General features: G+C 45.2%; 1 protein-coding gene across 3 annotated transcripts; it reads left to right on the forward strand.

Annotated features, from left to right (window-relative positions):
- The first annotated feature begins 904 nt into the window (after positions 1-904).
- LOC311190629 (glutathione S-transferase) lies at positions 905-11,743 on the forward strand. 3 transcript variants are annotated; one of them, XM_084262605.1, is made up of 7 exons: positions 905-971; positions 4,389-4,495; positions 5,540-5,591; positions 6,268-6,400; positions 7,427-7,568; positions 10,396-10,527; positions 11,373-11,743. In XM_084262605.1, exons 2-7 carry the CDS (start codon positions 4,409-4,411, stop codon positions 11,493-11,495), a joined length of 669 nt encoding a protein of 222 aa, XP_084118731.1. In that variant the 5' UTR covers positions 905-971; positions 4,389-4,408; the 3' UTR covers positions 11,496-11,743. The 3 variants fall into 3 exon arrangements, with proteins under 3 accessions (XP_084118731.1, XP_084118733.1, XP_084118732.1); XM_084262607.1 differs by lacking the exon at positions 905-971 and adding an exon at positions 1,167-1,186; XM_084262606.1 differs by lacking the exon at positions 905-971 and adding an exon at positions 1,852-1,976.

The raw sequence follows: 11,743 nt of genomic DNA on the forward strand, positions 1-11,743 counted from the left end.
CCTGCTCCTCCTTCTTGCTCTTTTTGAAGACTGGAGTAACATTTGTTTTCCTCCAGTCCTCAGGTACCTCTCCCATTTTCCAGGATTTAGCAAAGATGATGGATATTGGCCTAGCAGTGACTTCCACCAGCTCCCTCAGCACCCTCAGGTGCATCCCATCAGGACCCATGGATTTATGGATGTCTAGATGGCTTAATTCATCCCTGACCCGGTCCTTATCAACCAAGGCTGACTTGTCGTTTATCCTGACTTCCTGCAGTGCTTCAGCCACCTGGGGCTCCTGCAAACAGTCTCCAGCAGTGTAGACAGAGGCAAAGAAGGCGCTCAGTAACTCTGCCTTACTTGTTATCCTCAGTCACAGGGCACCCTGCTCATTCAACAGAGGGCCTCGATTGCCTCCAGCATTAGGTTTTCTGCACTGTATTCGAAGAAGCTCTTTCTGATGTCCTCGGCCTGCCTTGCCTGGCTTGCCATACATGACCCCTGCACGGCCAGTGCCTCTGGCGCACCGACAGCTGGGCACCCTTCGCACAGGGACAGCGGCCCAGGCCTTTCACCCCGGTTACACCATTGCTGTGACCCCACTGCCACCGCGGGGGCCTCAAAGCCTTTCTCTTGCCCCCTCCTGCCCCGGCTGCCATGTATCTCCGGGGTGCAACCTCAGCACACTGCCGACCATGAAGCCAGCCCAGTCTCTACACAGAACTTGAGGGACAAGGCTGAAGCGGCTTTTCTGCCGGCTTGGCTTAGGGATGCGGTTTCGCTGCGGGAAGCCGGGCTCCGGAGCCCCAGCGCGGTGAAGCAGCCGACACCAGGCTCGAGGGAGGGCCGGAGCGGGCAGTGGGCAGGCCGCCCGGCAAGGCGGCTGAGGGGAGGGGCGGCGTCTCTCGGCGGGCCGGGGGGCGGTGAGGGCAGTCGGCGCGGAGCTGCCTGGGCTGGGTCCTCAGTCGGCGGTGCGGGCCGTGCGGAGGGTACGCGCGGCGGCGGGCGAGGGGGACGGAGGGAGGGTGGTCTCGGTCCGACGGAGGGTGCGACTTTGCTGCACAACGTGGCGAGAGGCGACGGGGCATAGGAGCCGGCAGCAGCTCCCCGACTCAACTCGGGACCGTGTGCCTCCCCTCCCGGCCGCCGCCGGGCCGCGCGTTGCTCGGTAGAGCCGCAGGAGCGCGTTTCCCCCCGCGGCCAGGTGTGGGGCACGGCAGGGCAGGTGGGGGCGGCAGGGAAGGAGCCCATCTGCGGGGGCTGCGGGCGGCCGCTGCGGGGAGGGTGAAAGGCGAGATGCGTGACTGACCGGTCATTACTTCAGGAGCGAGTTTGGAGGGTGTTTGTCCAGGGGTTGCCCCCCACTTGCTCCCCGGCGGCAGGGACCCGTGCCGGGCACGGTGTGTGTCTGTAGAGCGGGTTTGTGACCGGCTCTGGGTAGGATCAGCGGGGAACCCGAAGAGGAATTGCTGTTTTGAGCTGAAGCGTTAAGATCTCTTGGGGTAGTTTGCCTTTCACCTCCTTCCAGCGCTGCTCCATGCTCGGGTGGTGGCCGGAACGCTTTTCAGTCCAGGCTGGGCCTGAGTGCCAGGGTGAAACACAAGCTGGTGAGCAGTCACAGTCTGAAGGTGGTTTTGAGATGGAGCCAGGCTCAGTGCGGGAGGAGGCCGGCGCTGTGGGCTCATTCCGCGCCAGCAGCCCCAGGGACGGAGCATCGCAGGGCACTGCTCTGGGGTCCGCTGCCCAACAGGAAGAAAGCCTGAGATCTTACAGTAGTTGATGAGCTTGTTCTTGCTTTCATTTACTTGTTTCTTACTGCCTCCTGGTTTTCAGCTGGGATAGAGTTAATTTTCACGAGGAACTGGTAGGGGACACAGCCAGGAAAGCTGACCCGAGCTAGCCAAGGGGGTCATTCGATACCATGATGTGCCCAGTATAGAAAAGGAACTGGCTGGGGAGAAGGAGTGGATGCTTGGAGACAGGCTGAGCATAGGGTGAGCAAATTACATTGCGTATCACTTTTTGTGTGTTCTTTTATTAGTATTGTTATTGTTACTTTCCTCTTCCTTTGCTGTCCCAGTAAACTGTCCTTGTTCCAGCCTGTGGGTTTTACCTTTTTCTTCCAATTTTTCTCCCCATGGCACTGGTGTAGGAGTGAGTCAGTGGCTATGTGCTTAGCTGCCGGCTGGGAACGACACACGGGAAGGTTATTGCCTGAATTGTTTTGGACAAAACAGCATGATTTTTTTAATGCAGTGTTCACAGCAGCATCTGGTTGCTCTTGAAAACTGCCTGGCAGGGGTCCAAGGAAAGTCACACACAGTAGAACATTAAGAAAGTTTGTGATTTCTTTTCAGGTCCACTGTTGCTATTCAAGAAAGGCCATTAAACAACTTTGCTATGTTTCATGGCTCACTGCTTTATAAAGGGATATTTGCATTGCAAAGCGGAGTCACCGAAGTACTTTGCAACCCTGTGTAAGCATTCAGTTTAAGCCCCAAGTCTGTCCTTAAGAGTGGAGTTCCGGGAAAACTTTCTTACCGGCACAAAAAGCCTCAACCCGTGGCCAGTCTCCCCGGGAAACTCTCACGAACAGGTTATGTTGATAGCTGGACTTTTTCCCACTAAATTTCTGCTCTTTTCCGTTTGCTCTGCTCTTCAGCTTTCCCAGCTGCTTGGAGGCAAACAGCTGACACTGGCAAGCAGGGCTCTGACTAGCAGCTCTACCTCAGCTTTGGGAAGAGGTCAGGGGAGTTTGCTCTTTCTGCTTATGCTAGCCTGGCCTTGTAGTGTGTTTTCCAGCCTTGATCCCACGTGCTGGAGGTTAGAGTGCTTGTTCAAGCTGTGAGGGGCCCAAGTCATGTTCTCTCTGATGGAGTGGAGTTGAGATGATCAACTACTTCTACCCTATTGCTATTCAGGTCATAGGAAGCTAGCTAAGCATCCAGACTTGATGACAACTCTAAACTGCCAAGACATAGTCAAGTCTTTGTTATCAAGCACATATTTATCTATCAGGAGAACTTTGTTAGAAGAGACTACAGAGGTGTAGGCATTGCCAGGGCTAGGTGGAAGCTGAGCAGTGTTTTTGAAAACTTGTATTTTGTACTGGGGTGCCAGGGTTCTCCCATGAGTCCAGGCCCTAGCAGAGCAGTGGCTGTTCCTTATATGGCCTATTGAAGATACCACCCAACACAAAGGACTTCAGTGTAGAAGGCCAGGGATGCAGTCTCCCTTCTCACTGATTTACTGTTTGTGCCTCATTGATGCCTTTGGGATTATGGCCAACATTTCCACTTTGTGGCTCAATTATGCACTGTGAAGTCTATGCAAGAATAAACAAGCCTGCCTGTAAACAGATAAAACCTTGGCCTAATGATGAAGCACTCTGTTAGTCTGTGACTCTGTCCTCTTATTAAATCGGCTTCATTCTTCAGGGACCCATTAGTGATAAGAGTACAGCTTTAGCTTTGTTTCCAGCACTAGACAAGCTTGCATCAGTTGCCAGGTTCATACTCTGGCATGTGACTGCCCTTGGCATTAGTGAAATTTGGAAGTATTTCCCCCCGGTGCTGTCATCTGATGGGCTGACTTCAGGCCCTCTGCAGCTGGGGGCATTGACCAGGCCCTATCTGCCCAACAGAGATCATAGTCTCATTTATTTGGTTTTGATTTTAAAGTTAAGTTTTCAGTACAAATAGGATATAAATGCCTGTTGCAGTTTAACTGTTGTTCATAAATTGGTCTTGAAGTTTGTCTGTGTTCCCTGTGATGGACATACTGTTATTTGACTAATGGTCAAAACAGAAATAGCTAAGTATGGAAGACAGCAAGGCCTAATGAATTATAAGGCAGAATATATATTGCTGGTATAAGCTCATATTCGTAAAGGCACAGCAGCTCAGGGCTCTGAAACCTCATAATGAAAGATGCAGGGTAGTGCAGGTGTCTCTGGGTTGGTGTTCTTGTGAAACAGTTTGACATTGAACACTTTCATGTTTGGTATCATATGGATGCTGTCACAAAACCCAGTGCCTTCTGAATAGATTGCATCACTGCAAGGTTAAAAATGTATTTATTTGGGAAAAACATACAATTCAGTTTTGGCTGTAAAGCTCTTATGAGCTCTTAAAGCTCTGTTAATATTGTTAAAGATATGTATATGGCTTAGTAGGTGCTTATTACATTCTATCATGATTCTCCTTTGAATCACTGGATATTCTCCTGGCAGTGTGTGCTTTTACTTTTTTTCCCACCAATCCACAGGAAACTTGGTTGAATCAGGCCCAGGTACCCAGCTCTTGATTGCCCTGATGCTCTCACATTGATCAAACTGTATTTAGTAGTTTGGAGTGGAATGTTGCAAATGCTAAATTAAAACATGTTCATTTTCTTGAATTTGTCAGGAAACAAGGACTCTGAAGTCATGGCAGGGAAACCCAAGCTGCACTACACCAAGGGAAGGGGGAAGATGGAGTCAATCCGGTGGCTGCTAGCAGCAGCTGGGGTTGAGGTTTGTGTCTTTTCTGTGTAAGGTGATGAGATTAATCTGTGATTAAAATGAGTGTTCTTTGGAAAGGCTTCCCAGACACATGTATGCTTAGAGATATGCACAACATCACGTGTTGTGATGCAGAATACTTAGATTCAGTGATGCAGTGTCTCAAGTTGTGTTTATTTAATGTAGTCCTTGAGCAACACTTGCCCAGTAAAAGGATTTTAATGTACAAAGTGAATTTTTAAGTGCCATTTTAAAATGTACTTTAAGCTGAGGAGATCTTAAATTGTTGCTAGAGAACAGAACTGTGTATCTCTGACTTTTTCTGAATGATATTTCTGTGTCTTGTGATTGCTCTCAACTGAAAGACCATGCTACCACATGAGAAACTTTGTCACAGTGTCTCAAAAAAAAGAGCTTCTTGTTCTTTGCCTCAGGAGCTGAATAGCATAGATCAGCAAAGCTGCCCCGAAGGCAGTGGGGGAGCTATCTGGATTAACATCAGGTGAAAACTGTCCTAAGGCATCTTAATTTCTATGTGTAATTTTTGCTTCAATATGGTGCTTTCAAACTATTTCCTCAGAAGGTATTTATATAAATAAAAGGCCTTTTAAATGGGGCTCATTTGTGAGTATTAGAGACAAAGAAACTGCAGAGCACAAATGCTGAGGAAGCAAGATCATTCAAATGTCCTTCTGGAATAAAAAAAGGCAAAAAAAAAGCAGGGATAAAGAGGGAGATAAATGCTGTGTAACAGAGGTAGAATTTACTAAACTGTCCTAATTATTTCACGTGGCATCAGATGCTTTTAAGTGAATGATTTTGTGTCTTTTGTTTCTGCAGGCAAGTAGGCTGGTCTTTATTATGAAGGAAGTGGTTTTTTTGCAGTGTAAAGCATTATGTTACTGGGGGGTTGGGGACACTATAGTCCTGGGTTATTGGCCGGAGCAGAGATGAGGAATTGGAGTAGGGTGGCAACACAGTCACAAGAAGTGAAACTCCCTTCCACTCCCCATTGCCTTTGGAGTGACACAGTGTTGTTTTCTGCCTGCTTTTCAGTTTGAGGAAGAGTTCATAGAAAAAAAGGAAGACCTAGAAAAATTACGCAATGGTGAGTCTATAAACTGTACCCTAAACAGAAACTCACTCCAATAGAACAAAAGGAAAATATGTGAGGTCTTTGTAAGACCTCCCATATGTGACCTGTAAAGAGAAGATTTAAGAGTTGGAAGGGACCTATAAGGATCATCAAGTCCATCTCCTGGCTCCACACAGAGCCAGCCAAGGCAGAGCATGGGACTGAGTGCATCATCCAGATGCTTCTTGAACTCAGTCGAGCTTGGTGCTGTGACCACTGCCTTGGGGAACCTGTTCCAGTGTCCAACCACCCTCTCAGTAATATCCACCCTAAACCTCCCCTGTTGCAGTTCCACACTGTTCCCTCAGGTTCTATCACTGGTCACTAAAGAGGGGAGATCAGCGCCTGCCCCTTCGCTCCCCCTCGTCAGGAAGCCATAGACCATGATGAGATTTCCCCTTGGTCTTCTTTTCTCCAGGCTGAACAAACCAAGGGACTCGAGCTTCTCCTCATAAGATTTCCCCTCCAGGCCCTTCACCATCTTTGTTGCCTTCCTCTGGACGCTCTCCAATGTTTTTGTGTCCCTGCTTGCCTGCAGATGCTTTCACCTCTCAGAACTAGAAATGTATTGGTGTGTTACCAGGTTTCTTTCCCAGATTCAATGTACTACTGCAGCAGTCTGAGTAGTTTGCTGCTTTTTCTTCCCAAGATGGAGTCCTGCTGTTTCAGCAAGTGCCCATGGTTGAGATGGATGGGATGAAGATGGTGCAGACTAGAGCCATCCTCAGCTACATAGCAGCCAAGTACAACCTCTATGGGAAAGATCTGAAGGAGAGAGCATGGTACAGTAACAGTGCATATTATCCTCTCTAATACTCTTCCATGTTTTTTAGTATTTATGAGAAGAATATTGTTGTGAACTATCTGCATGTAGAGGTGCTTACATATCTGCTGGTGCTTTGACTCCTTAGATCCAAGAATCGGATGAATGGACTTTGTGATTGATAAATGATTGTTAATTGTCAACATAGTAAGAATGTTATGTCCACCTTCACGCTCAATGCACTTCTGGTGTCTATGACATCAAATAAGCTGGGTATTTACAGGACTTTACTACAATAATAAAGTCTAACGATGCCTTTTTATTATATTCAAGTTTCCTTTTTTTTTTTCCCAAATGTGACAACTATTTCGCAGCTAATTAAAGAAAGACATAAGACAAAAGGCTTAATACTACCAGAAGTTAAACCAAGATTCCCCTACTCCATCTGCTGTGAAAGCTGTGGATCCTTTGCATTGTCATAATTACAGGAACAAAAAAGCAGCAAAAAGAGAAGTCTTTTAAAAAAATTCATGAAAAGTTCAATTAAGACTTTAATGTCACTGACTACCATTTACTCTGAAGGGTGTATTCTGTGATAATGGAGGGGCAGCTCTAGAAGCTGTGGGGATTATTATGGACTAGCATGTCAGAACTGGCTGCTGGTAGACATATCCTTCCATGATTAGACTTCAGACCTATTTTTTTCTCTCTAGTGTGGTTTGCATATGCAGTCTTTTCTCCCATAGCATAAATGAATAGGTTATCAATGGAGAACAGTGTGGACCCCACTTTAAAGGCATCAGTTACAAGCTCTTACTTATACCTTGCTTCTTGCAGACACTGTGAGCCTATATATTAAGATCTGTGCTTTGAAAAAAACCCTGACTTGGAATTAAAGTGGAAGAACAAGAAAACAAACTAGTGTCTTAACGTTAGATTCACCGATAAGCATTTCACTCTGTGATCACTTCAGCATTGTTTTTCAGGAAAATAACTAAAATGGAATGTTCAAATGATAAATGTGAAATACAAATACTTGTTTCAGGATTGATATGTATGTGGAGGGAACAACAGACCTGATGGGCATGATTATGTATCTTCCCTTTCAACCAGCTGACACAAAAGAAAAGAATCTTGCCTTAATCATTGAACGAGCTACAACCAGGTACTTTCCTGTGTATGAAAAGGTAAGTGATAAATCACCAGGAGTCCATGAAGACAGTAAAGTTGGGTAGAGGTTCCAACCCCGTCCCCGCTTGTCGGAAGGCAAGTGACAGTACAGCTCTGGGACTGTATGATGGATCCAGTATTCAGCAATGTGGAAAAAGGGACACAAAATAATCCTCGGCTGGTTTCAGTCCTGAGTATCTTTGCTGTCTTCTTCAAGACTCCTCAAAGAGCAGATCCTACTTTTTAAACCTAGTTTAGTGGCTGATAGTGCCTAGCATTTTGCATAAATTCATCATTCAAACCTGCAGAACTTACTGCCTGAAACAGTAACACACTCACTGTTCAGTGTTAAATATAATTGTACCTTTTTAATTAAGGACCAAATTATGTGATCTTTCTCAAACCCACTGCTTAAGTACTTTATAGATTTACTGACTCTTACTGTCTTTTTCTGAATCACTGTTTAAATGTGCACAAAGAGGCTCTGCAAACAGGATGCATCTAGCTTAAAAGCATGAAGCAATGATTTACTGGCTAGCATGGACTGAAGAGTTACCTCTAATGAGCTACTAGATAAAGCACTGGTATGCCTGCCACCCCCACATAGAGCACATGAAGAGTCTTCTTGGCAAGGCCAGGAACTAGTCAGGAGGGGACTTGTTGTTCTCTGCTTCTCCCTGGAATGCAGCCTGGATGTTACCGAGTTGCTATTTTGTAGCAACTTGCTGTTCCTTCTGTGGTTTTGTTTTGGGTTTTTTTGTTGGTTTTGGGGGGTTTTATTTGTTTGTTTCCCTTTAGGACAGTTAACTGTTTTTTTTGGTATTAACATTTTCCTGTTCGAATTGAGCCAGCCACCATCCTCGTCTCACTATCCTACTTCTGTTTGTAACTTTACCTTTTGTACCTGGTATGGTTTTACTAAGCAGACTTTCTCACAGCACTTTCTCAGAGCGTCCTCTGAAGTCTGTGCCAAGGGTACAATGATGTGTGGTTTCAGAGCTGAGCTGGTTTTCAACCTTGAATCCTTGTTCACTGGCAGCCAAAGTCTGTTCAGAAAATACAGGAAGTGCACAAGCAAGTGCACAAGCAAAACCTTCAGAGGCTGCCCTTTGGAAAGAAAAAAAAAAAAGGCACATAACATCAGCCAGCACTCCTGTAATCAGTTTGTACAGATCACTGCCGTACCACTGGAAGGCTGTGCTGAGGGACTGATTGTATGCATTAATCTTTAAAATATTTGAAGTCAACATTAAGTATTTAAGTTATTAAAAGTAAAAAAGCAAATTTATAAACACCAAACCTGTGCCTAGGTGTCATAAATTACAGTTGTGTTATGCTTTAGTATGTAGGCTCACTGGAGAGAAGTTAAATAATCCTTGTTCCTTTGTGGTAAAGACACAGCCAAACTCTTCAATGATTTTTACCCTAGTTAATTTTTTTAGAATGATTAATAGTTCTCCTTCCGTACCCACTGTTTAAATTGTCCATTGATTCATCTTAGAAGGGTTTGCAGTCCATGTGTTAGCAATCCTGACAGAAAATATCCTTAGCTACCTGTGCTCAGCAGCCAGGTAGAGTGGCAGAAGGTGACATACAGCACTGCAGGCAGTCTGGTTCCAGTGCTCAGTTTAGCGGTTGCCATGTGGCTTTGACAGACAGGTTGTGTTGGACCTTGTTAGAGCAGCATAGGAAATAACCATGTGAATCAGAGAATCATAGAATTGTAGGCGTTGGAAGGGACCTCCAGAGATCATTGGGTCCAACCCCCCTGCCAAAGCAGCTCCCTAGAACATATCACTCAGATAGGCGTCCAGATGGGTCTTGAATATCTCCAGAGATGGAGACTCCACCACCTCCCTGGGCAGCCTGTCCCAGGGCTCTGTCACCCTCACTGGGAAAAAGTTCTTCCGCATGTTGGTGCGGAACTTCCTATGTTCCAACTTGCAGCCATTGCCCCTTGTCCTGTCCCCACAGACCACTGAAAAGGGGCTGGCTGATTCCCCCTGGTATCAGCCTTGCCTCAGTCAGGTTACTGTAAAGTTGGCAGATGGTACTGGAGGAGGAATCAGCTTCCAAAGTCGCAGACTGATGTCCTAGTTTTAGTTGTTCAAGTGCAGCGTTAGCGTATATTAGCTACAGACATGTTGCCTCCTCCTGCTTCTGCTACAAGGGTGATGGTCTTCAGGAAGAAGGTCAGCTGAAAGGATGGTAACTGCTCTGAAGCTGTGCTGCAGCATTCACTGCAACTTCTCTATTACAGCTTTTAGTAGCTTCGGTGGGCTGTGATTCTTGCATCAGTGGTTTGCTGTGGAAGTGTCCTCCCATACAGGATGATGGGTGGGTTCCTTCATTCCTGACTTGTTTCAAACTATAATGAACAATTTCAGATTTTGCTGAAACAGCTGGGAATTTACTTTTATTTTCTTCCCCATAACTCTTAACTCAGGTAAACTGTCCTGAGTGCTTCTTAGAATCATAGAATGGTTAGGGCTGGAAGGGGCCTTAAAGATCAAGTTCTAACACCCCTGCTGTGGGCAGGGACACATGAGCAGAGTCACTATGGCCCTGTTTATTTTCAATTATTTAAGTCTGTCTTGTGGGACTGGACTTGCTACAGCTACCTGGTGCATTGGTTTCTAGTGAGTGACAGGTCCACGCACACTGAAACATGAATTCTGATTGAATTTTTTGTTGTGAGAACACCTATAGCTTTCTAACTTTATATAGATTCCCATATGGATTTGTTCTGTTGTGGATTTTTGTAGAAATCTGCCTGTAATCAAATATCTAGATAAAATTCTTACATTCTATAGGACTTTTAAAAAATCTATTCCTATTTTGTAGGCCTTAAAAGACCATGGGCATGATTATCTCGTTGGCAACAAGTTAAGCTGGGCAGACATCCACCTGCTGGAAGCCATTTTAATGGCAGAAGAATGTAAACCTGATATACTCTCTGCATTCCCTCTGCTGCAGGTTAGTCACCCTCTGAGCTCAACATGGCACATAACATGCATATGCCACTGCCTGGTTTTAAAAGCTGATTGATGTTTAAACATTATGAACCGTAGTACTATTTGCCTGACAGTTCTCTGTCTACTTCTGTTGGCCTCGGCAACCTGGACACATGCAAGCTGCCTTGTCCCCAAAGCTGCTGGGGGCTCACCTTGTTCCAGCTCTGCTTTTCCCAGCTGTTCTCAGCTGGCAGGAATTCACTTGCTAATGCTACCAGTTTGGTCCTGTAACTGCTATTGCCTTGTCTTTAAACATGGCAGTGAGCCTCAGGAGGGGAAGACTGTTGCCCGTTGTGTCTGCAGATCCTGTCCTCTTTTTGCTAGCAAAACTACATCTTGAAGAAATCATGTACAAGAGCTGTTAAGTTTCATATGTCTTGTCCTCCATGGTGCTTTACACTGAGGTATTCCTGTCCTTGCCCAAATGTATCTGCAGGATTTGGGTTCAGGCTATGACTTTTTGCAGTTTCTTTTATCTTTTTTTCTTCCACCTTTACCAGATGAATCTGAACTCTCTTGGGAAACTATAAAATAACTGCACAGGACCAGTATTGCAGATTTGAATATTCACACGTGGATTCTCCAGAAAGACTAATATATTGTGGGTGTGTTTTTTCACCTTTTTAAAAAAAAAAAAAAAAAAAAAAGGAAAATGCTGAGTGCTGAGCTGGCTGTAAGGAGCTACAACCTTTCTCTGTTTAATAAGTATGTTTGAGAAGTAAAAATCCAAGTCACCTAATTTACAAGCAATAAAGGATGGAATTATGATTTCTTGACTCTCATTGCCTTTCCTGCTGCTTCTTACAGGCTTTTAAAGGAAGAATAAGCAACATTCCAACAATCAAAAAATTCTTGCAGCCGGGCAGCCAGAGGAAGCCGCCAACAGATGAGAAGTTTGTTGCCACTGTGAGGAAAATATTCAATATCTAATGATGTGGCTGCTGAAGATTACACAAGTGTAGTATGTTATCAGAGCTGTGCCTTAGACATATAAACTGCATAGATGTATTCTGTAGCTTGCATCATATAACCAGTCATATGATAATCATAAAAAGAGTGCATGTTTAAATTAGACTAAAAGACAGATTTGCATCTGTCGAGTCCAGAAAGTGGTATTTCATAAAGCAGTTACATGAAATAAAATGTGATGATACTTTGTGGGGTTTTTAATTAAATTA

Source organism: Gallinula chloropus, assembly GCF_964237585.1.
Source record: "Gallinula chloropus genome assembly, chromosome: 3".
NCBI classification, from domain to species: Eukaryota; Metazoa; Chordata; class Aves; order Gruiformes; family Rallidae; genus Gallinula; species Gallinula chloropus.

Coding starts and splice junctions, on each gene's coding strand:
- LOC311190629 (XM_084262605.1), top strand. CDS start 4,409: ATGGCAGGGAAACCCAAGCTGCACTACACCAAGGGAAGGGGGAAGATG. Junction 5,592..6,267: donor CCTAGAAAAATTACGCAATG/GTGAGTCTATAA, acceptor TTTCTTCCCAAG/ATGGAGTCCTGCTGTTTCAG. Junction 10,528..11,372: donor CTGCATTCCCTCTGCTGCAG/GTTAGTCACCCT, acceptor TGCTTCTTACAG/GCTTTTAAAGGAAGAATAAG.